The 24942-nt window shown below is 42.1% G+C and overlaps 1 protein-coding gene across 3 annotated transcripts in view; it reads right to left on the minus strand.

Annotated features, from left to right (window-relative positions):
- ltk (leukocyte receptor tyrosine kinase) overlaps window positions 1–24942 on the minus strand; it is a 47524-nt gene that overhangs the window by 7911 nt on the left and 14671 nt on the right. For 2 of the 3 annotated variants that reach the window (XM_053845591.1, XM_053845590.1), the window contains exons 2-20: window positions 19694–19783; window positions 17567–17716; window positions 17125–17350; window positions 14760–14902; window positions 13871–14014; window positions 12783–12932; window positions 12370–12470; window positions 12130–12290; window positions 11467–11561; window positions 10656–10727; window positions 9044–9218; window positions 7836–7986; window positions 7560–7688; window positions 6585–6741; window positions 5390–5575; window positions 4821–4919; window positions 3330–3491; window positions 2594–2704; window positions 21–207 (exon numbers count right to left, since the gene is read on the minus strand). In XM_053845591.1, coding sequence (XP_053701566.1) covers window positions 21–207; window positions 2594–2704; window positions 3330–3491; window positions 4821–4919; window positions 5390–5575; window positions 6585–6741; window positions 7560–7688; window positions 7836–7986; window positions 9044–9218; window positions 10656–10727; window positions 11467–11561; window positions 12130–12290; window positions 12370–12470; window positions 12783–12932; window positions 13871–14014; window positions 14760–14902; window positions 17125–17350; window positions 17567–17716; window positions 19694–19783 — 2689 coding nt within the window. The remainder of the gene's footprint in view (window positions 1–20; window positions 208–2593; window positions 2705–3329; window positions 3492–4820; window positions 4920–5389; window positions 5576–6584; window positions 6742–7559; window positions 7689–7835; window positions 7987–9043; window positions 9219–10655; window positions 10728–11466; window positions 11562–12129; window positions 12291–12369; window positions 12471–12782; window positions 12933–13870; window positions 14015–14759; window positions 14903–17124; window positions 17351–17566; window positions 17717–19693; window positions 19784–24942) is intronic. The other variant, XM_053845592.1, reaches the window with a different exon arrangement.

Here is a 24942-nt window from a genome sequence, read left to right on the forward strand (position 1 = left end):
GTTCTGCCGACGTTCTGCACCTGAGGAGTGTGATGTTTTTGCGAGGCACTTCTTTTAATTCGCTGAGCGACGTGGCCTTTCCGGCAAAGCAGTAGTTGGGGTTGTAGTCAGTCATGATGGTGGAGGAGCGGATCTTGCTGAGCTTATACTCTGGACTCTGCAGGCGACCCCGGACAGCGTGCAGATCATTTTTCTTCCGGTACCACACTGCAGAGAGTCCAAACAGAAACACAAAAAGTGCCTCATTTACTTCAATCCTTGCTTCATGCTAGTAATACTCAAGGTTCTAAACTTGCCTGCTAACTGCAGGAGCAGTAACACAATGAGAGGTCGATAGACATTTGCACTGTTGTCAACCATGAACATCCTCTCCTTGGTTACTGCTCCTTGACTGTCTGTGCCAGTGAGACAGGACTCACCCGCCACGGAGGCAGCCCACGACCCTGATGCAGGTTGGTAGTCTGCCAGGGAGGGGGTGTTGCGTGCAGGTAAGAGGTGCCGTCGAGCCATCGCCCGGTGCAGTTGCGAGGGTCTCAGGGAGTTTGGTTGAAGGAAAGGTTGAGGTGGGAGAGGGAGGACGAAAAGGGAGGAGGATGGAGGAGGAGATGAGGAGGAGAGGGAGGAGGAGATGGGGGACTCAGGGAACAGACTACCTCCCTGCATGGGGGAGATCTCAGGTGAAGAGACACCATTAAAATCTGGGTGTTTCTGTCTATACGTGCATCACCTGCCGCTTCAAAAACTCCCAATTCCAGAAGACAAAAATGAAAGCACGAAAGTACGACCACATCCTTTATTTACACAATTGATGACAATAGGGTGCAACTTTGGGCTTAAATGCAGAGACTGGCATTGAAACACATCATCACATTAACCATCTTCAAATAAAAAAAAGCTGCTGAATACGCTTCATTTTCAAATGTACACGAGCAGACACCATGTTCATTCATTCTAAGCCTGCAGGTAAAATCCGTTCAGGCTAAATATAGCGTCTTTATCTGGATCTTCACAGGCAGAAAACATGAATTTTCTGGATATTAACTAGTCAAAACACAGACTACAATTGCTTTCCACTGAAACTGCCTTCCTTCTGCATCAATGTTGGCATTAATAATTCTAGAAAAACGAACAAAGAATTCGTCGACATGCACTGCAGGTGATGCAGTTGAAGCTTGGGGCGCTTTAGTTCACTATGGAACCAACAATAAACATGTTAACCACCCGAGGGCCACATGAAATCCCTTAGAGGGCCAGATCTGGCCCCCGAGCCGCGAGTTTCACACTAGGGCTTTTATCACGTTTTAACCCAGAATATCTGAAAATATTTCATATTTTTTTCGATTAACAATAAAAACCTTCCTAGTGCTGATGTAAATATTAAACTTGCGTCGCCAACTCGCCGTGTCAGAGGAGTTTCTCGCGAGGCTGCATCGGTGACGGTTTGATTACTTGCCTGCCTGAACTAACATGGCACTTGATATTTCAGCTGCCACGTCTTTGCCATGGGAGGGGGGGCGCAGATTATCCGTGACTGACTGTGGGAAGGAGAAATCAAATAGCTTCCACGGCAGATCCCGACTTAAAATTCTCTACTAAATTGAAACTGATGAGGTCAGTCGGAGGACGACTTGAATATCACCACAAACTTTCACCAACACATTTACATGTATCGGCGAATACATTCAGACCAAAAACGGTGGACATGTTCAGGAATAACTTAAAGCTTAAACTTATGACGTTGATATTGCAACTTGCGCCGTCTGCTACATATTAATAAGGCACCCTAACATCGCCTTTATATTTGCTCACTCTCAATCCCAATATTTTTTTCAAGAACAGAGCCATTTGTTTGCATTAAATAAACTACTGTTATGTTGGACCTGCATCATTACTTTAAATCACCAAATACATTGACATATTACCAACTAGAAGTCAATGCTGCAGCCTGGGTAGAGGCTCGACAATAACACTCTCTGCCTTCTTACATTGATACCTTTATTAGAGGTAGACTTGACGTGTGTCAAATGTTTATTAATGTTTATTAACTCCCACTCCCATTAATGACCCTGACACAGATTCATGATGAGAATTACAACAGGAGCAGCTATGTACAGCGCCTGAGTGAGAGGCTACGTCTAAGAATTAAATAACAGCGCGAACGTTACGATGACTTATTTCACATAAAGAGCGGTGCAGATAAGGCTGAATCAGAGATCGTTCTTTTATCCCATTTGTCTGGACAAGTTCAGGAATTTCATTGATACATTTAGAAATATTTAGATTTTCACGAGGTATATTTACATGAGCATCGAGATAAGCTAAGCACTTCCAATGAACTGCACCAAAACATGCCACCAGTTTGTCCTTCAAACACAATTGCTCGTCCTTTCATCCTTTCACCAAAAGAGGTGCTTTTGTCACCCCCGAAATAAAGTGCTTCCTTAATTTGGAGGCACGAACAAACCACTGCCATGTCAACAGTTTTTTTTTTTCTTTTTTTTTTTTTGCTCGGACTCCTCACGTCAGGTTTGAGCTCACAACCGGTGGAAGGTTGACGGCACCGATTGCGCACAAAACCGGAAAAGTCTCTTACTGAGAATGACGCCGGCGCAGGTCAACGCCATGACGCTCGCTACAGTTGAGGTCACCACCGCCAGGATCAGGGTTGTTGACATCTGGTCCTGCAGAGACGGGATCTGAGGGCCTGGGAGGCAAACAGGAGGAAGTGTAACTATCCAGACTGAAACATGAGGTTACAAAAAAAAAACCCATAAACAAACAACAAAACAACTCCCTGCAAATACAGCTGATAAACTATTTGTAGCTGTCACAACAACTGGAATGTGTGTGTCTTCCACCAACATGTGTGCTTCACTTACTTGTTGGGAAAACAATTTGAGATTCACCTTGGAATATTTCCATAAAACTAGGATCTTTTCTTTTCAGATGTGTTTGTGTCCTGCTGAACGAGCAGCACACATTTTTTTCCTTCCTTGTATGTTGCACATCGATTTCTGGAGAGCCACTGTCACCTGCTGTCCAGTAGTGACATTGCTATTTCAAAGTCTAAAATTTGGTAGTAATAGGTAGATTAGGTATTACGAAACAATATTGCATGGCTGATGAGACAGCATCCCAATTTTTCAGAGGCCACTAGATGGCGCTCTCAGATATGACTGTTCGTTCAAGTCCAAACATTTTACAGCCAACAGTGACACCTGGTGGTCTCTGAAAATCAGGACAATGTTTCATGAAACCTCAACTATCCAATACTTGCATTTAGCGGAAGTAGTAGTAGTAGTTTCGATGAAGTCAAATTTTTCATGTACCTGTAGCACTGACGCACGTGACATTGTCGCTGGCCAGGATTTCATCATCGTGACAGAGGCAGAGGACCAGGTGAGTTTCATCCTCACGTTTGCAGCTCTGCGACTGGCAGTGGCTGCAGTTCAGCTGCACCTTGATCTCGCACTCGCCGTGACTCTCCATGGCTGGGAGAAGCAGCAAACAGGAAAACATACAGTCATACCAGAGAGTAGGAAAAAGACAGGCAACTTATTTCTCAAAATGAACAGCAGTATGTTTCACTCGAGGAAGGAGGGATTCTGGGGTCGGCCCGAGAGTCAACTCCGTCCACGCGGCTGGGAATTAGTGCTTCCTACTATATAATGAAAATCAGATGGCTGAAGGTCTGGCGGGTCCGAGGAAAGAAAAAAAAAAACCCTGATCAATGCGCATTTCTGTTTGTGGTGTATTGCAGGCTGCGGAGACGGTTTCACAAGCATCATAAATTTCCTCCTCATAGTTACAGACTGATGTCACAAAAACATTTTAGCTCAGCAAAAATTCAATCAATTTATTGGATCTTGTGTGTTCCAAAAATCGAAATAGCTTTTATTGTCAGGCAAAAATAGGGATTTTCAAGCCCATTAAATCTTCAAGGAGTTTATTAAAAAGTCCAATTTCTGCCACAAGACTCGTCTAGATAGATATTGATGGGAATTGGATTCATGATAAAACACGGTTCTGCAAAACATTCTTATTTAAGAGACAAAACTCTAATGGGTAGATGAGGTGTCATGAAACACTACTGCAGGGTTGATGAAACAGTGTCATAATTTTCAGGGGGCACTAGATGGCGCTCTTCTCTTCGAAGCGATTGGAAGGTTTCATTGCATTAGTCCTCAACAGACAGTGCCATCGAGTGAAACTCAGGACACTGTTTCATGAATGCTCTTCTCCCCATCACTATACTGCTGAGATAATTTTTGAACGTTGAACGTCCACTGAACTAGTTTCACAGTCCAAACATCATGAGGATTGTATTTATTTCCCTGAAAAATGAATGAACTGCACATTTAATTCTATCATTATCTGGATTTATCTGGTGATCATTTCCCTCTTCTTTGTTTGGGATGGATTCTTTTATGATGGTGGTCCTGGCTCACAATTGGAACCTTCATAACGCTAGTCACGAAACAAATGTGACTCCAAACAATACACAGTGGATACACTTCAGTGTGTATGATGAAGGACTTTGCTGTGGTCTCCTGTCAGTCTGCCCTCCCCTCTGCTATCAAAGGAATGAGAGGCAAACAGATGGGAAGCAAGACGGAAAATAACTGTCCAGCTGGAGGTTCGATGACAAAAGTCATGGTCTTGTTTTCCGAGGTTATTTAGGACCAGTTTAATTCTACGTTTTCAGACTCTCACGTTTACTGTCTTACGTTTATGTTGTCGTGAGTTGGATGCATGCATTCGGACACATGGTTCGGAGACATGTCGAGGAGGAATATTGGAAGATGATGATGATGTCAAACCTGCCAGAGGATGCAAGAAAATCTCTCCGATGGGATTAATGAAAGAGATTCCATCCTGACCATCCGCTGTGATGTCATCTGTCAGTGCTGCGTCGCCTCCTGCAAAACGTAGGCGCGGTCATGGTTGGTGACCCGTTGCATCTGTAACACGTCTCTATTTTCTCGCACTGCAAGTAACATAACTTTTGCCATTGTATCTTATGCAATTTTGCCTGCTCAGTCACTGCGCTTTATATGGCGCGTAATTCAATATTTTGTCAAACACAGGACAGATTATTCAGTCATCCACTGACCACAGAAGTCCCTGCAGACGGACAACTGGCTCAGCATTTCTTATAGGACTTGCCATGCTCTCATTCCTCAAATGGGTTTTTGTTTGTTCAACCCTTCTAGTCATCTTAATGACATCGCTTCCACCCTACACAGTGAATGTTTGGAATGTGGTAGCCATGCGATACTAAGAAGAAATGACTAGTAGCAGTGGGACAAGAAGACAAGGACAAATGCTCCGGTTATGTTTTAGTCCGAGAAACCTTGTGAAAAAAATCTATTTTTTAAAAGCCTCTCACCTCTGTAACCCCCGCCACCTCCGCCGGCTGTGCAGGCACCTCCTCCGCCTCCGTAGCCCCCGAACGTGGACCAGCTGAGTTTGGACACGGCCAGTTGACATGCCGACCCCCCGTCGGCGCCCTCCACCAGAGACTTTCCGGCCCTCAGGTAAGGACTCGCACCGTCTCTCCAGCCACCTCCTCCACCTTCCAGATGACATCACACATTTCCCTTTACCAACAGGGATTAGCTCTCACAGGAAACATGTGCTTCAGGATCCCATAGACTAAATCTTAATGGTCCATATTTCTCTTTGGCGGGGTGAACAAGGGCAGTTCATCCGAGGCTGGGGTGAGCAGACCAGCAGACACTGTAGGGGTTGATTTACAAAGAGGTCTGACATATGAGAAACGAGCAGCGGTTTGCGTCGACTGTTTGGCTGCTCATCAGTCAACTCGGTTTGGTCTTGCGTGCCAGCACTTAAGATGTCTGGAACGCTGCCCATCTGCGTGGGCTCTACCCTCACTTACATACATTGTCAAAGAGACAAGCAAACACTCTTACCCCTCAATCTTTTGGGTCCAAATACCAAGGAAGATTGAAAGATACTTGTGTTTGTTTGGAGTATTAAAAGACAAGTGAAGAGAATGAAACATCAGAATTTTATCTTTAAATCCATGATTACTTAGCGCAGCAAATGGAAGTTTCCATCTTAGCTCAGCAATTTACGGAAAACAAAAACAGTATTTTGCTTCAAAACCAAATGAGCTTGTTTTTACACTTGTCATTCTCTAGTTGAATCGGCCAAAGACAGACCTTGTGGTATTACGCATCATCATCAAGCAAAAACAAACCCTGTGGGCATCATCTGAGAACGAGCTCCCTCTCTGCATATGTGCTCAATACACTGCATACTTTTGCTGACAGAGATTTATAAACCATGCAGCGTGTCCAGGGAGATGAGGGGATCGACTGTATCAGGAACATTTCCTGGATCTAACCCAAACCCTTTGCTGCCATATAAGCACTGTCAGAAAACTGGGAATAATTTCCAGATAAAGCTCTTGTCCGGAGGCCAAAGAGACTGCTGTTTGAGAAATGCAATCCTGACATGGCCTGCTGAGGCGTTGAATTGTGGAATCCACCCTTCAATCCACTTTCCACTGCCGAGGAACTCACGAGCCAATGGGCACGTTCCTTTCAACGTCATCCTACCTGCGGCTCCAGTTTGGCCGTTGGAGCTGGCGGCTGTGGTGCTGTTCTCGTACTGCTCCATGGGTAAGCTGTCCAGACTGGACTCTGAGTCTTCCATGTAGGCGTTTCCTCCACCGCCAGCCGCGATCAGCAAGGGGACCAGTTCATCGCCCTCCATCTGACACAACAACATGAAACAGATTTATTTTTTCCCATTGGTTCTGACAATGACCTCCCAGGTTCCAATATTTATTTAACTATTACCACATTGTCTGTCGTGGCAAGTGTTTTGCCGCCTTCCATGCAGCAATAATAAGCGTCGTGATCAATCAAGTCAATATATAGGAACCAGTTCAAATCATAAATACATAACATGACTGCCCTCCTCCGTCTCCGATTCTGGCTCGACCTGAAAATGATATTAGTCAGGGAGAAACTGAAATGGCGGTTCTTGCCTCCAGATAGAAAGTAGACAGCACTGTGTACTGTTCAGGGAACTTCTAAGTACAGAACAAATTGTGTTTTAGTTGAAAAGGGGGCGCATCATTCACATGTCAAACATGGGATGATTCCGACTTTCAAGGGACAGGAGCCAACCCCAGTGTCCAGTGAGATCGTCGGTCACCTGACGACTTGGTACCTGTGCCGCCAGCACTGCTGTCACGCCTCAAGAGTATTGTGATCTGACGTTTGAAAGTAATGCTTTAGTTTGAATTTTTATTGGATGTACTTGACTTCTGATTTCCCGATTCTTTCACCTCCCACTTGGCCGGCGTCCCTTATCATTGCCGTGTTGAGCGGCAAAAAGTGAAGCTCGACCCTATTTTCGCAGCACGGAGGCAGCGAGGTGGTGGCACAGATTTGTGCATTCACTGTATTTTACGCACAGATGTGGGACCAAGTTGCTGACAGTCTAATATCCTGCAGTCATGCGTAGAACAAAGTTTGAGTCTTAGACAAAACGGGACGAATCTGAAAAGACACACTTGCATTCACCTTAAAAATGTAGGTAGCACCTCCGCCGCCGCCTCCTCCCCCGGCCCACTCGGCACCAGCCTCTCCTCTGAGGCCGTCCTCAATCACAGACGACTCTCCCAGACAGATCCTCTGAGTTTGGGGATTTCTCTGTAGCACGAGATGAAGGCGCAAACAAAACATGAAATCTCAATGCACGAGGCAAGGATTTCCTATCTAGGTCATCCTGTCTTCTGCGCCTCCCTCTGGAATTTGAAAGGCATCCGTCCACTCTGTCCCCACTCACACCCTGCTCACCCCGGGACATGCGTCTTCTCCCTGGTGGCCCACCAAGATGTAAAGTGTTTCTCCTTTCTCCAGTGGAAATATGGCCGAAATGAAGACCCCGTGGTTGCGTTTGTTGTGATTTTTGGCGCCTTTTCCTCCCGCAGCACCGTAGGCAGAGATCCTGGGTGATAGCCACAGCACAGGGTGAAACACTTCAAGTGAAACCATTATTTGAAATCAAAGAGCCAGAGCACTGAAGCTACTTGAGTGACTCGGTAATAACCGGCCGACAGTTTTAGAGAGTTAAAACTGCACCAACTTCTTACAGTAGAAAGCTGAAGTTCATTCAGTTTTTAACCAGTTGGCCTCATTTCGGGTCGACGCCTCTGTTACAATGGAACATCTTTTATTTGAAGGAGAGATTCGATAGAGGACTATTTATTGTCACAGCTATATGACATCAATTTTAGACAGCGTTGAATTCAAATAATGAATCCATGTGTGCGTACTATCAAGACATAGAGGGGAATCACATGAGGTTTTCTGAAGTTGTGTCCTTCCATTAAAGAGGCCTGGTCACAGACTACATCACTCCAACCATCTCTTTTCTTGTGTTTATTCCCGGCACTACAGAGTATCGCAGCAGTGTACCGGACCAAATGAGAGCTACATTAGGTGAGAAGCAGCATGTTCCAGCACAGGTTGCTCTTTCGTTCCATTATCGATGCGGACACTTAAACCGTTGAACATGTTTCACAGCACTCTCTTGCGTTTCGCCTGGTGCCTGAGCCTCACCACCACATGGTTTGATTCCATCACAAGGACTTGATCTGTGGTCCTGGTTTCCTGCCACAGTCCAAAAACCAATCGCGATACAAATGAAATGAATGCACATTAATGTGCAACGTTGTTGTTTTATATGGAATCTGCAATAATCTAGAGGGGTCCTCCATTTTTACCCTATGTAGCTCAGATAAAACCCAACTGTCCATGACGCACAGAAGCAAATGAAAGAACATATATATATATATATATATATATATATATATATATATATATATATATATATATATATATATATATATATATATATATTTTTTTTTTTTTTTATTAAATGAAGCAAAGCTGTAGCTCATTAATTCCTTTCAATTTAACATACTACTGCACATCTAAGGAATGCATGATCTTGAGTATCAAGAAAAGTAAGACAGACACTACCAAAAGTCAGTTTCACTCACATGTATCGGTCAGTGGCAGGAACTCTCCACATTTGCACTCCTTTCAGCGGGCCTTCTTTTCCAACTGTGACACTGACATTCTTGTTCCGGTAGGTGCTGTCACACTGGGCCTGGGTGGGTCCATACGGACCACTGGCGCCACAAGAATTGAACCACCATGTCACTAGGGACACGTCTGAAAGAAACAATGCAGAAAGGTTGGCAGCGGCCATTTCAGTAATGGGATATAAACAAGGGTTAGAATGATGTTTTTAGGTTTGACCTCATCTCATTCCACCTTTGTGTGTCCTTAAATCTAAAGCACATGCGCTGGATGTTTGTGAATCAAGTCTTGTGTGAAAACCACAACTGGAAGTTACAGATTTTCCAAACAAAACTCATGACAAACTGTGTCATATCTTAACTTTCTAACATTTTAAACCAGAAAAAAGTGAAAATCGATGAAGATACACTTAGACTGAATTCAATCCATTTTACTCACTAAATTTGAATCATTTCCTGAACTTCTATTTTGCAAAAAATTGATTTAATTGTAGACTGAAACTTGAATCAAATGTAACACGGTTTTGCTGGTGGACTTTTTCATTATTGGGAGACAAAAACTAATAAAATGATAATGAAGTTGCTATGTCATTAGAGTCACAAGTAACTTTTATCACTTATGACTACTTATCAAATTTCAGCATCTTATCAGCATCTAAAGTATCTGTGTATCTATGTGTGTCTCACTTTAACCATTTGCTTAACAGATTTACCAGCAACTCAAATTCAAGCAAACATTTTTAGACAAAAAAAGAATACAATTCATAGTCATTTTTGTCGCATACATATATATATTAACCAGAATAGCTGGCACGCTCCAGCAACTTCAATGAACAGTGTGCAGTTCACATTCTGTTGAAGTTTACAAGGCCCTTTGATCCAGCAGGGCCATTTGGGTATTGCTCCTGGGTTACAGCATGAATCCATGAAACCAGACATTAAGAGTGATATGATGCAAAACAAAAAGCACAATGGGGTCCTTTCAGACGAACGCAAGCTCAAGACCATCACAAACGGAACGTTTCATGGTTGGTTTTAATTCAACGGAGCGTCAAGCAAATCCCAAATCAAATAGCTGTAATGCAACATATTGTTTTTTTGCAACCCGATTGCGTCTTGAGAGTGTTGGGTGTGTTTATTTTATGAATGTTGCCACAAACTGCTATGACTGACGGAGAATTTAAGGTCTTCCTCTGCAAAAAACAACAACATAATAATAATAATAATAATAATAACAACAATAATAATAATAACAATAATGATAAAAACACTTCTAACTACAACCACCATTGAACCCCAAAATAAAACTATTTTACAGAGCACAAGCGCTTCTTCTTCGTTGCTTGTGATCGTGAAAGAGCGCCACTGACAGGCCTGGCACATGTACTACATTGTTTTCTTAAGTCTAGCCTAGGAAATAAACACCTAGAAATTGATCAAAACTGGTGAATAAAATCTAATATGATGATTCGCTTGAATAAGATAAATTAGATCGACAATGTAAAAGGTGAATGTTGGGTGAAAGATTTTTCTCACGGTGACGCAACTCTGAAAAAGAAGTGTTTCCTACCTGAAGCTGACGGCTCTGGCAGGGGGCTCAGGAAATCCTCAAAGTCCATCAAGGGCATTAGAGAGTTTAAGTCTAAGCAGAGAGGGAAAAGTCAGAGATCAAAGAACATGAATCACATTGATCGGCCTGTATTTCACAGCAGCAAAAAAAATCTATGTCTTTTCATCATCATAAAAGCAGAATAGCAGAATGAGTTGGAGTCTGATACATGACAGAAATTATCCAGACTGGGAATATGAAATGCCAAGACATGGCAACCTTTCTCAACCATGACAATCGCAGAAGTGTTTCTACAGGAAACCACTGAACCACCACTGAGAAACTATCGACAGGGGAGAGAATAAAATCCCTCCATGTGAGGGGAAGTGTGACGTGAGAGTCTCTGACAGTTTTACGGCTGTTACCTGTGACATGCATTTGCAGTAAAGCATCAGTTACCCACACGTCACAAATAATGGAAAATACAAACGATGAAAGATCGAACCAGCCATGAGCTTTTCACCACAGGACTCCTGTTGTTTTTCTGGGAGCCTTAAGAAAACACATTTCCTCCAGCTCTGACACCCACTGATCAAAAGAACCAAGCTGGAATCCTTCATTCTGATGTACCAAAAAGCAAATATATGTATTAATAATTCAACTCCACTGTAAAATTAACATCATTATCTTGTAGTGAATGAAAGTCAGCAAGGAGCCTTTAACTATAAGAGTAATTGAATGAAAGAGATTTAATGTTTTACGATCAAACGTGCGGTGTTTCATCCCCAGGAAACATCAATGCACCATTCTTGCACCTGTTCCTGGATCTTACCTGTAGCAAAGCAGGCAGCGACAACGGCAATATCATCGAGTGCAATATCAGCGGAGGAACCATGGGACCACGTCGCAGTGACTCTCAGATGAAACCTAAAGCACAGCATCTTTGTCAATTATTTATGGACAAAAATGGCTCAACTACTATTATTTCCGAGTGCATAGCTGACTAAAATCGACTATGGAATTAGTCACAGATCTTCATGCGTCGACAAGTCGTCAAAAGACTAAACAGACTAAAGGGAGATACATTTTCCAACCACATTCCTTGCAAATCCAAGTTTCAAAACACTATTTACCACCAAAGAAAGGCTTAAAAAACACAACAATCAGACGTGTCAGCAAGCTCATCAACCTATGCACGTCATACCCTGACTAGTTGACAGGTTGTTTAGATAACCGGTGACTAGTCGACGAACAAAATAGTCATTAGTTGCATTTGCGATTTGAGTTTGCCCAGTCGCTCCCATCCAAAAGTAACCTGGAAACTGTGAAAAGTGATTGGATGCTTTGGCCAAATATTCATTTCCACTTCAAGAGGATTTGGGTGAGAGTGACCCAAGGCAGTACCACTCCTTATTCGGTGGAAATTTGGGGTACGGAAGAAACATAAACGCAGCTCCGTACAGAGGAGCTTCAGTATCCCGAGACTGTACTGTACCCTTGTGTGAGGCCGGTCAGCTGCAGGGCAACACCTTCCCAGTCATCTCCGGACTGGCTGTTCCGCTCCCATGCCATTGGCGCTGCTGTGGTCCCGTTCTCTTCAATAGCGACCAACAATGAGCCATTAAAGCTGCCATGAAGGTACAGGGAGAATCGTATCTATGCATCACAAAAGGCACAGTTTTAATGGCAGCAGGAAAAGTCACTTCATGGTTCAACGACAGTTAAAATAACCAACCTGGCAAGCGCTGGTGGACAAAGTGGGAGGAAAATAATGGCTCTGGATGGAGGCCTCACGCAAAGAATGACTCTTCTGAATCTGTAGAAACAGGAAATGACCTGTGGAAACAAAACAAAAAATATATATTTTATATTCCTCATATTCACACACACCATAAAGCGATTCCGGAGCGATTCGGACACAGCACTACAAACTGGGTTACACCAAACAAAAAGTGGCTTGAAAGCATGACTTGCTGACAGACAAGAGAAAGTTTCATTTCCTCGAAACATCAATCGCTTCACTTCTCATCTCTACATCACAGAAGTGTGGGAGGAAACAAAGCAATAGATCTCTTCTCAGAGACACAAGAAAGTGCAACCTCTGAACTCCCTGTTTACAGTCACCGCTGATGAATTCAAAGGGCCAACCTTGTGTGCGCTGCAGAGCGTTGCCCTGCATGTTCCTGTTCATCAGGAGCTCATCCCCCGCAACTCTTCTCCAGCCAAAATTCTCCTTGGACGCAGACCACCCGCACTCATCCTCATCGAATGAACAGTAGGAGCCAAACGGAAGCCCTCCTGAGGGTGACAAGATGGACAGTGAGACCGAAGAGAGGCTTTTCTTGGTGAACATGCACAGCTCAGCAAGAGACAAATCAATCCACAGCTTCAAATAGACGTAAGAGTAAACACTTCTTCAACAACTTTACAGGACTGAGGCAAAATACTTAGACTGTTGTACATTGCCAGGTCAAATCCTGTCTCCATTTGACTTGAAAATCATTGCTTTAATGTCAATGCGCTTGAGATACATCCTCAAAAGAGCCTTCTGAAAATAGCACAAAGCCAGGACATTCGCATAAATACTGACAGATGACCGCAACGATGAATGTCTGCATTCAGATTTGCATTAGTGTCCCGCTCTCTGTGCATCTTCCTAAACAGCAGCAGCACTTAGCTGGCATTGATTTAGCAGCCGGCCATTGAAGAAATGGAACCGTCGCCAGAGTTTCTCACTGACTCTAATAAGCTCTGACTGAGCTTATTCGATTACCAACTGAAAGCACAGCCTGGCTTTTCTGTGCTTTCGTTTACAGATATTTTTTTTTATTGAGAGAAAAATATTGGAATTATAGTTAACGACTTTAGAAGCACATGACATATTGCTTTGACCAAATTACCTTCCAAACGTAAACAATCCAAATTTGACTTTCTCATGAATTTTGACGGCATGACCACAGAACAGAACTCTGGTTTACGGTTCTGTTTTGGGGCACATCTCACCCTCTAAGCATCTTTTGAATCCATTGGATAAGAAGACAGAGCTCATGGAGCCATGCCAAAAATAGAGAGCTTTTTGTTTTGATTATTTAACAAACTAATGTAAAATAGTTGGCACTTTCGCTCTATGGATGTATAGAAAAAAGAAGTTCCTTTTTTTTTGTTTCCCACAGTTTAGCCCCCTGTCTCCATCTATTTTTAAGGCTTAACATTGAAGTTCAATTGAAGCGTCTCACCACAGATGAAGCCTTCATCCTCGCCGAAAGGACAGTCCGTGTGGAAATCACAAACTTGATTCTGGTCGATGCAGTAGTCAGAGTTTTCACAGTGGAACGATTCACTGCAGTCCAGGTCTGGGGTGGTCATCTGCTGTTCTGCATCTGACCCAATGAAACAAAACCATGTCATTTTTTATGGGCAAATTTTGTTCACAGCAGTTGGGCAAATTTTGTTCACAGCAGTTGGACATTGCCGGTTATAGTTTGGACCTTCTCGCGACTGGACTCTGGACATCATATGCTTCCACTACTGGATCAATTGACAATCAAACAAATATAAGAACGAGAATAAAAAAGGAAATGAAGAGAGAGTCTAAACTCCCATAAACAAGTGGAGATTCCACTACAAAGGCGTGATTTCTATTTGAGTCACTTACCCTATTAAAGATAATACATTTCATGAGAAGAAAGAGATTCACTTTACTGCCTTGAGAAACAGAGCAACTGTGTCGGGTAAAACACATATACGCGTCCTCTTCATGTTAAAGCGCTGGATGATCATGAGACAATGTTTTTGTCCCGTCTTGACATGACATCTTTTCCCAACCACTGCAGCTCAACTGACCTTCATTTTCCAAATAGAGAATTATCCCTCAGATTCATTCATCATAGCTGGGATTCCATAGGCATTTTGAGAGTCCAACAATGCTCCTTTGTTGTGGTTGGCTCTTTCCCGCTTTTTAATCTTCACGTCATCTCAACTGCGCTCTTGCTATACACAAGGTAGAGAAGCTTGCAGCGACGCCAACAAATTCTGAGATTGGAGTCGAATTGAGTATTGTGTGTATAGTGTGCATCAACAATGAGTGAATGACCTCGGCCCCGAATTCCATTTTTGGTGACTCACCTGCCTCACAGTCTGTAAGTTCAATGGTGTCCAGGGCCACAGTGGTGCTGCTGTCTCTACCCACACAGGAGGAGTAGACGAGAGTCACCTGGAAGGGCTCGTCCACCCGGCCAATCACAGCTTCCAGTACTTCCCAATCAGCACTGCATCAACCAGAGAAAAAAAATGTTTCCAGTCTCCTTTTTAGAAGAATTGTGGCCTCGGTTTGATAAACATTTGAAAGAAAAGCCAATGGCTATGACTTTATTGAACCTTTTGACCAGGGCTCACTGACATTTCTTGAACTTTTTGGGGCTCACTGACAATTTAAACAACACAATTTCCTGGATGTTTGAAACATCAGTCTCACTTCACTAAACTGATGAAATCACACATTTTCATGGACCAAACTGGGTTGGCATCACAAGCCACTAGTGTAGGACGGGTCAAGCATCCCTTGCTTCAACAAACTGGTAGCAAAAGATCCATGAGCAACCCCATATTTCCAGGTGTTGCTCAGTCCTTGTGGCTCTCCTCTTGCAACTACTCCCATAGTAGAAGCACAGGCTCACCAGTTATACAATCGAGAGATCTGATTTCAGCTGTTTGTCCCGGTGATTTTACAATCTGTCCTCACTAAGCTTATGTGTGACCAGAAAAACATAGCTTGACCTTCCAGCATCTGTTCCCCATTATACTGCTGTAAATTGCTAACCCCATTAAAATAAACAGCAACACTGCACAAATATGTCAATAATAATAATGCATGGAATATGTATATAAAATCCACAGGATTTAAATGAACGGCATAAATGTACTCGAGGAAGGTTGTTTTAACTCCACTCACCAGGCTGTGAAGTTTAATAGAGCCAGAGATCAAACCCCCCCCCCGAAAATCATTCCTTCTTAATTCCTCATCTCTATATTCGCGGCAGCCTCTCAAGCTTAACTTGAAAGTCAACCAATTTTCTAAACTTGTCAGGGGATTAATAGGTACTTCATAACTCCCCCTGAAAAAAAAAATCTGCCCTTTTAATGAAGTCGTTCAACTGGTTTTGATAAGTGTAACTACACAGGAATGAGGTGATAATAACAACATCACTGTCCCTTTTATGCACCGTAGCTGCCGAAGAATCGCGTTGAGTCAACACACTGTGGTGATTTGCTGTTCCAGAAGGCCTATAAGGTTATAAAAACATTCAGTAAAAAGTATTCATATTTACGCTGGAAGCCAATGATATCTGCACTGGCCTATTTTGGGAGAATAGCTGCCGGTTGAAAGTACAAAGACTGCAATGAATTATCTTTAAAATTATCCAGACCAAGCAGCTTTGCTTGGATGCAATGGGACTGTACATCATTTGGTCATAAAACTCCAGTAAACAGAAACCTTGCAGTGCTATAAATCTCACCTATTTTTTGTTTTACAAACTCACAGTGATGATAAATAAAGTCATCACTTGTAATTCCAAATTTAGATCTTCTTCTACAGTATACCCAACTGGTGATCAGCAGCACATGGGACATGGCCCATTATGGACAAGGGGTTTCGCCAGCTCATCAACACGGCTTTCTAACCAAGACCTAGTGTCAACTCTGACTTTGGAGTTCAGTACAGTTGAAAGTGGAAAACTACATCCATTTTCTATTTGAGTAGGGCTCTAGCAGTATGAACCACAGTGTTGCTGGATGGGTTTGGGGCTCTTTCTTTGGGGCATCCATTGGCAAGTTTTGTGCTTGCGAACCATGGCATTGTATTTGTCACACCCCAAACAGGAATTGGGCACAAGGTTTCCTAGATGCTCCTAGGGTAATCCTCGGGTAAAGTGATGTCACTTGACAGAAAAATCCAATTGGAAAAGTGCTTTTGACTATCTGAGTGAGGAAAGAGACTCCAGTAGTCATCTATACAAGTGACCACCCTTCTATTATTAGGATCTTCTTCTTTGAAGGTCTGATTCATGTTAGACAACTTAAGGCAAAAGGTCCACCTAAAACGGCCAGATCCCCCCCAACCTGTCCTTCAGGGAGCTGCATTTTGCATGGATGGATGTTTGTCCATTACGGTACAATATGGCACATACAGTATGTTAAAGGCATTAGATGCTACAATAACATTGGTGCCAGACAAGTATTAATGGTTTTGGCACAGGCTTTGAGGCAGTGTCAGATTTATAAAAGATCAAATAAAATGTCAGCCTCCTGAACAATACTGAAATCCAGCTTTTTGTTGGCAGCTAAAAAAGAAGCCTTTGCCTGTGTGACCTTCCTACAAGACTCCTCTTTCTCTTCGACCACATTATTTGTCTCTTTTTAAATGACTGGGAGTCTGTTGATCAAATTCACCATCCTTTTGACAAGGCTGATTTGCTTTGTGTTCACTGACCTGTAGTCTTCTTGTCTTTGATGATTGACAGGTACGGAATTGGTAGGTGAACCCAATGACACTGGCTTGATCAGGACAGTGAGGTTCCCCAGAGTTGGACCCGACTCATAGACAGCCAATCGCAAAACGCAGTCACGTTCGCTTCTTAGAAGGACCTGACTGGTGAGGCGGTGCTCACATCTCCCAGAAACTTCAGAACCAGACGGGCTCAGCAGCAGGAAGTGACCTGAGGGAGTAAAGGCAGATGCTAATAATAACAACAATCCTGCCTCTGAGTGGAGAGTTGGCATAAAATAAAATGGAAATGAGTCTCAAAAGAAGAATTAGAAGAAGAACTTGTAGCCACTTGAAAACCTGGGACTGGGAATACTCAACAATTTCATTGAAAATATAAGCATAATAAGCTTAAAAAGAAGCTAAAATATATTTTGATTCTTCTCACCTTCTGAGCTTCCCACGGAGTGATCAGTGAGCGGAATCGTCCCAGCTGGTGTGTCGCCAGGTTGAGCAGGAGAAACGACCAACCAGTCATTTTTGTCACTGTGATTTGATGATGTCCAAAGGCACGGTGACTCAAAATCACAGTACAGAACTGGAAGACAGAAAGGTTCTGCGATGAAACAATCTAAACGCTATGTTCCCATTCATGAAACTAATGAAATGAAAAATAATGAAAACTAACATTATCATTTTTTGGAGGTCCTTTAACAAAACATTTCTGAGGGTTAATTCCTATTTCACTTTCTCATCATGGCCTCAGACTTGGAGGTGCTGATCCTCCATGGTTCTCGACCGGAATAAGGTGGTTTGCTCTCTCCGGGTCGGTGGAGAGTTCTTGCCCCAAGTGGTGGAGTTTAAGCATCTCGGGGTCTTGTTCTCGAGTGAGGGAAAAAGGGAGCGTGAGATTGATAGATGGGTTGGTGCAGCGGCAGCAGTGACGCGGTCGTTTAATTGGACCGTCATGGTGAAGAGGGAGCTGAGTCACAAGATGAAGCTCTGGATTTACCGATCGATCTACGTTCCCACCCTCACCTATCGTCACATGCTTTGGGTCATGACCGAAAGGATGAGATCGCGGATACAAGCGGCTGAGATGAGTCTCCTCCGCAGGGTGGCTGGGCGCACCCTTAGAGACAGGGTGAGGAGTTCGGTCATCTGGGAGGAGCTCATGGAGGAGCCGCTGCTCCTCCACATCCAGAGGAACCAGCTGAGGTGGCTCGGGCATCTGATCCGGATGCCCCCTGGACGCCTCCCTGGGGAGGTGTTCCGGGCATAACCTTGCTCCGAATGCTGCCTCCGCGACCCGACCCCAGATAAGCGGCAGAAGAAGGTGAAGGTGACGTTCTCATCATATTGTAGTACCTCCAGGAACCCTGACCTTGTATTTTGATGACCCTTTCAACTAAGATCTAATTTCTCGAGAGAAAAATAATGACCTGATTTAGGAGAAAAAAGTCTTCTTGGAGAGAGAAAAAGCCCAAAAGCATCAATACTCCAACGGTGTAAGTGTCATAAGTAACAGGCGCACATCTTTTATCAGTCTGTACTGTAGCTTTCTATAGGCAGAGCAAAAGGACTGTTTGTTCAATGATAATATTAGTAATTCTTGCTTTCCTTGTTGTTTAACGGCCTGCTGAGTTGTACATATTGCCTCTTATGAGTGATGCGACTGACCTCCTACCAGAACATTTCTAAGGAATCAAACTACAAACCGATGGCTGTTGTTAAAATATGCTTGATGCTTTTCACTTTGCTTCATGGTGCAGATTGATGATTCAACAAGCAACATCTGCCCTCAATTTCTGACATAAAAATTCCAGTTAAGGAAGCCGTCTTTGCTGGTGCTGAGTGACTGTCGGTCAAATGGTGTCGAGGGGCAGAACAAGGGCCATGTGGTAACCAGAGAGGAAAACTTCTGACCAGATGGCAAACAGTCATCGGTAATACCTTCATGCTATACAAGACAAAAATATGACGCTCCTTACTGTGTTGCTCGTCTCTGTGCTGCGTTCAAAGCACATTCGTTTCCTCCCTCCATAAATCAAATTCAAATGAGCCTGTTTGATCGTGAACCTAAATATGAGAAGCATTTGTCTCTTTGGCAGCCCGTTTTTACATTCAACAAAGATACATTGATACATTTCCAGTTCAGGTGACGATGCTCTTCGTCCTGAATTCAAAGAAGGAAATCTTGGTGTAGTCATTTTTCAAATGTGTTGCTGCAGCTGCATCTTTATTTTGCTCATTTAATAATCCATATTTAAATGATCCAGCATCATATTCTGTGTTGAATTAGAGTAGAAAAGGGAGATGGAACTCAGTCGTGACCCCCAGATAACATGGCTATGACAAGAGTTTTTAAGGACCCACATTTGTTTACAATCCACACTGCATTTTAATGCCCGACTCCTGCTTACATCTTTGTTCTCTATAAACCCAATCCACATCGATGCTTGTTGTTTGTTCTCACAAGTTAGTGACTATTATTTCACTGAACTTCTGTAAAACTTCAGTCATTTTCCCAAAAGCATGACTGAAAAAGTCACTTCGGTGACAGTGAATGTCTTACTTTGGTCGTCACCTTCTGAATCCTCAGCCTGGGTGAACTCAGGAATCGTCTCCTCCACCAGGAATCTGTCCAAAAGCGCATGGCAACTAACTGAAAGAATGAAAGAGAGAAGAACAATGAGCTGTGCGGAAACACTCACTTTACAGCGAGCAGGTGCTTAGACGACTGAGATTACAAGTGAATATGACTGCGTTTATTTCAGGCTTCAGAAGTGAAACTCCACAAAAGCTCAGTATAACAAAATATTCAGTCAAGTGATTTATGTTCAGACAGAATAATTTGGACACTTGAATTTGTCTGCCAACATCACAACAAAAATCATTAGTCATAACACTGAGTCTTTGTGGTGTTTTCATTAGACTCATGGGATTCTGTTTCAAAGAGTTTTTGTGAGGTATAAAAAGGAAATTGCGTCTCTACACTCACAATTTTACTTTTCATTTGACAAAATCTGTTTGGTAGTGCTGGAGCCCATAACCCAAGAATAATATACGTTCATTATTCATGGGTTATTCTTCTTTTTCTGGTCGTGGTTGATTTCCCCCTCGAGCTGAGTCACAACATACATCACAACACGTGAAAGTCACGGGGCGAATCGATAATTGAAATGCATTTCCAGGAATTGTGCGAGTAGAAATGCGTTGCCCTTGAATTGCTCCGTGAACTTGGTCGACAATTCATCCTTATTACGCAACAGGCGTAGCATGAAATGGAAATTAGAGTAACACGGAGTGGAAAAGGAAGGATATCGCTTTGTCGCAACCAAGAGTTCGGTCGATTCTATGAGCTGTAATCCACGTCTCCGTCTTAACACAATATTTTGTTGTCATTTTGAAACAGAAATACACTTCCTTTCACAACCATAATTATCTGACATACAATTTTAGCGACTCATTACAACCTAACTGTCCCAGAAACACTGCAGTGGCAGTTTCTTGGTGAAATATTGAAAAACCAGGTCAAACTGTGGACGTACCTAGACAGTCTCTAGCGGTATTTGTGAACCGTTTTGTTCAGAAGGTTCCTCGCAGTTCTGTTTTATTAAACGTTGATAACACAAAACAGACACACACACACACACACAAAAAAACAGCCACTGTGTAAAACAAACTATCTCCTTAAACGGCTTAGAAGTGTCTTCAGAATTGTTGCATTACCGCCCCCACATGGTCTGGCAGTAGCACAACGCCGCTGAAATGCTCTATATAAATATATATAAATAAATTGACATTAAATATGTTTTAATTAATACAAAATATTTTAACATTTTATGTCTATTTTTAATGAATCCGATTTAGAGGAGTGTACAATACGATCGGATGTGGACTTATTAAGAAATTATAGCATTATAAATTTGCATTGAAAGATATAGATCTGTAGTTTTAGTCTGAATGACCAGATTTAGACTTTAGACTTTCCAATTCATTTCTATTACTTGACCGACAATCACACACACAACTCCAAACACACTGGTGATGTCACCATCCTGTGACTTGAGTTATTCAATACATAAGTCGGCTCATAATTCCAGCTGCTTGATGTAAAACTCCGTCCTGCATAGGCTAAAAGCTCATGACATGATTTATGGAGTGTAATTGTCACCGACTGCTCAACACGGTTGACAGTAATGGTGGATTGGATGACAAATAATATTTACGAGCTTTGCTGCAGTTTCTCTGCCAATGCTCTATGAATGGTGTTTCTTTGACATGAATGTTTTTAGAAAAATTTTCATCGTTCTGCTCACTTTGTGCTTTTTTTCAAGGATAAATGGTTAAAAAAAAGTCTTAGCAACAATATCTGCTCAACATGTGCAGTTATTATTATTATTATTATTATTATTATTATTATTATTATTATTATTATTATTATTATTGTTATTATCAGGCTGTACATGTAAGTAATAATTTGCTTTTATATTTTAAGAATATCCATTATATTGGTGGCATAATATGTAAATAATAAATACCAAATGGATAGTAAAAACATGATAAAAACAAAAGCTTGGCTTGTTACACTGAAAGATATTTTTGCATCGTGGTGCACCCCAACCAGTGTTCCGACCACAAATAGCTGTTTGACACAGAAGTGTTGATGCTCAAACCACATGTAAGCATCGTGGTCTTGTTTGTGAAAATCAATCATGCATGCAGTCAAAAATGCATCAAAACAAGCGGATTAATCACGCAGTAATAAGGCCCAACTCAACACTGTGTGATCCAACTCAGCCTGGAAAACAAACAGGATAACGTTTGTAAACATCTGATCTATTAAATTTAACTTAAAAAAAAAACGAAAACCTCTCGCGGCGACGCGGTTTTGGAGAATACAGATGAAAATGAATCTATTTTAGAAGACAGTTTCTTGGTAATAGAGCAGAGCAACAGGTCCTGACATGACGCATGAAACGTTTTAGTGGTCTGGAGTGTCACCTGTACAGTCCAGCCCATCGTCGTATTGGAACATTCAGATTTTAGTACACTTTGAAACAACATGAAAACTGAAAAACAATTTTTATATTTGTTTTTTGAGTGAGTACAGCGCAAATGACGCATTCAATTATTCTTAATATGACTATAATATAATGTTATTATTCTAACAGCAGCCATCTCTCGCTGTTATGTTGTTATGTTATGAGAAAAGAATGCTAGAAAAAAACTGCAGTATTTGGCAACTGGCAATGAGAAATGAAACTACTTTCAGGAAAGTGGGCAATGAGGTGGGTCAGAGGTTAGTGAGGTCGCAGGTCTGACCCAAGTTGAGGCAACTCATAGGTGTGAACCTGCGTACCTGGGCAGTCCTCTCCAGGCACTCCGGTTTCCTCCCAGAGACAAAAAAAGCACAGAGGTGAATTAATGACTCGAAATTGTGTATGGGTGTGAGTGTGTGAATGAGAGTGTAGCAGATTGTTTCTGTTTTATTTATGTATTTATGGCAATTTTATGTGTAAGACCCTTAAAATTACGACACATGGTTGGTTTTATTCTTTTTTTTTTCTTTTAACACAACCTCAACAGCCGCTCTTCTGGAGGCAAAATCACCTATGGTGTTGCTCAAGGTTCAGTTTCAGGCCAAATATAATTTATATTCTCTCCCTGACAGATCACACTGAAACATGTCCTTGTGTAGCAGTCTCTTGTGGATGTGCTGGGTCGGACCATGTGACCTGTTGTACTCTGTAAACCTTTCATTTGGAAATCAAACACCACTTTCCTCACCTGTTACAACTTTCAAAATTTCACCCTCCTGTATCATGACCCCAAATAAACTTCACCCAAAAATCTATGGATGAAGTTTATTTTGGGCTTTAACAGGCGATGTATACCTTCTGTTGCTGGGATAAGCCCACCCCATGACAAAAATAAAGGTTAAAGAAATCACTTTTGAATCCTTAGCTCCATGAAACGGAGACAACACATGAGCTTGCAGCCTCAGACAATTCATCCTGGACTCTAGTTAAAGACAGTTAGACAGAGTTTTGGACTTCATATAAACACTGTGCTCCATTGAAACGCCGCAGCTTTGAAACATGCTGTTCCAGTTGATGCTTTGGCTGGAGCTCTTCCCATTCTTTTGAGCCACATGCATCATCATAGATCTGTCTGCCTTCCATCTTCATACGTCACATGTTTTTGCGCAGTTCTTTCTTACTAAAGTTCTATAAATAACTGATTGTTATTGCTTTATTACCCTTTTTTTTTCCAGACAACTTCAAAGTGTGCAATGAGTAAAGACCAGACCTATTATTCAAACACGCCACTGGTCACACTTCATTGCCAAAGTCAGGGATTTGTGATTATAAAACCTCAGATTTAGAAATAGGGTCAAAGCCAAATAACCATACTCTCACCAGCGAACAAACGCTCTCTTGTCGCGGGGCCCAACACAGGCTGACAGAAAGCGGCCCTTACACGTGACGCGACATTCAAAACATTAAGTGGCATGACCAGCGGCGACGATAATGAAGTCCACCAGGTCATGGCAACTTAACCTCGGCAGCGTGGTCCAGACAGAGACATTTATGTGCTCGAGTGCCCGCGGGGCGAAGTCACGGAGGTCAGGCCAGGCAAATTGAATGATTAAAATGACAGTTTGTTGAAAGTGGTGGCGTTCTTAAAAAGCCAGCGAAGCCAGTCGGCGGCAATAATAGAAGAAAGGGAGCTATGGATAGATTTTTGAACATGGAGAGCGGAACAATTAAATAGGCGAGAGGGGAATTCGGACAGAAACGAAATGACAGACTCCACTGGTGCTGCTTTGGAAAATCCCCGCTGATTTAAATTGAGCTGAATCTAATAATAAAAACAGTAGACTGAATGCATATTGCAGCGACGGTCATCGCAGCGCTATAAGATGATTATAGGTAATGGTTTCTGCCATAAAGACATTTTTTTAATGACTCAGAATGAAATAAAAAATCACAGACGCAGGCTTAAACAGAGGAGTAGTGTGGAGAACAAATGGAGCTTTAAAAAAGGGCACCTTCTGTGATTTTTTTTTTTAGAGAGAAAACCCTTGGGACTCAGCTGTTGTTGACCCAGGCTCTCTTCTGCCTCTTTTTTTTATTTTATTACTACTTTATAACTTCCTTTTTGTTTTTTTAAGGTCCCGCACTCTGTGGTCAGCTGATAAATTTCATAAAAATAAAATTAAACGAGAGAGAAAATTGAGTTATGGTTGTGTTTAAAGAATCTATTTTATACATTTAATTGAGCTACATTTTACTGTATTTTATTCAGATTATAGCCACCGTTTAATGCTCCTTTTAACTGAATAACTGTGACAAATTTGTTTTGCGTTAAATCTTCCATTATTTATATTGGTCAAACATGTAATAATAAATATTATGTGAGGAATGTAATGTTAATATGACAGAGTTTTAGTGCCTTGACATGAGCTGAAATGAACAAATCTGATTTTCAAGTAAAGACCTATGCTTGAACAGCAATCTTTAATGTGTGGCAGGAAAAAAAAATGAAGTAAGGAGTGGATCATTGACTTCAGTGGGGTCCTTATTGGACACAACTGTGGGATCGGAGGGGACTGGCATGAAGCTTCAGCTTCTATGGAAAAACACTAGGAAGAGTCTTGCTTCAAACTAAATTAAACAATGAATGACCATGTTCTCTATAATTCCAGTCTTTCCGAAGTAGCACATTTCATTTTCATGCGTGTCCAAAACACTTACTTCATCCTTTTCCCTGACACACAAAGACTAATAGCTAACAGTCGCCGTGTTTTTTTGAAAA

This window comes from Synchiropus splendidus, chromosome 16 (assembly GCF_027744825.2).
Source record: "Synchiropus splendidus isolate RoL2022-P1 chromosome 16, RoL_Sspl_1.0, whole genome shotgun sequence".
NCBI classification, from domain to species: Eukaryota; Metazoa; Chordata; class Actinopteri; order Syngnathiformes; family Callionymidae; genus Synchiropus; species Synchiropus splendidus.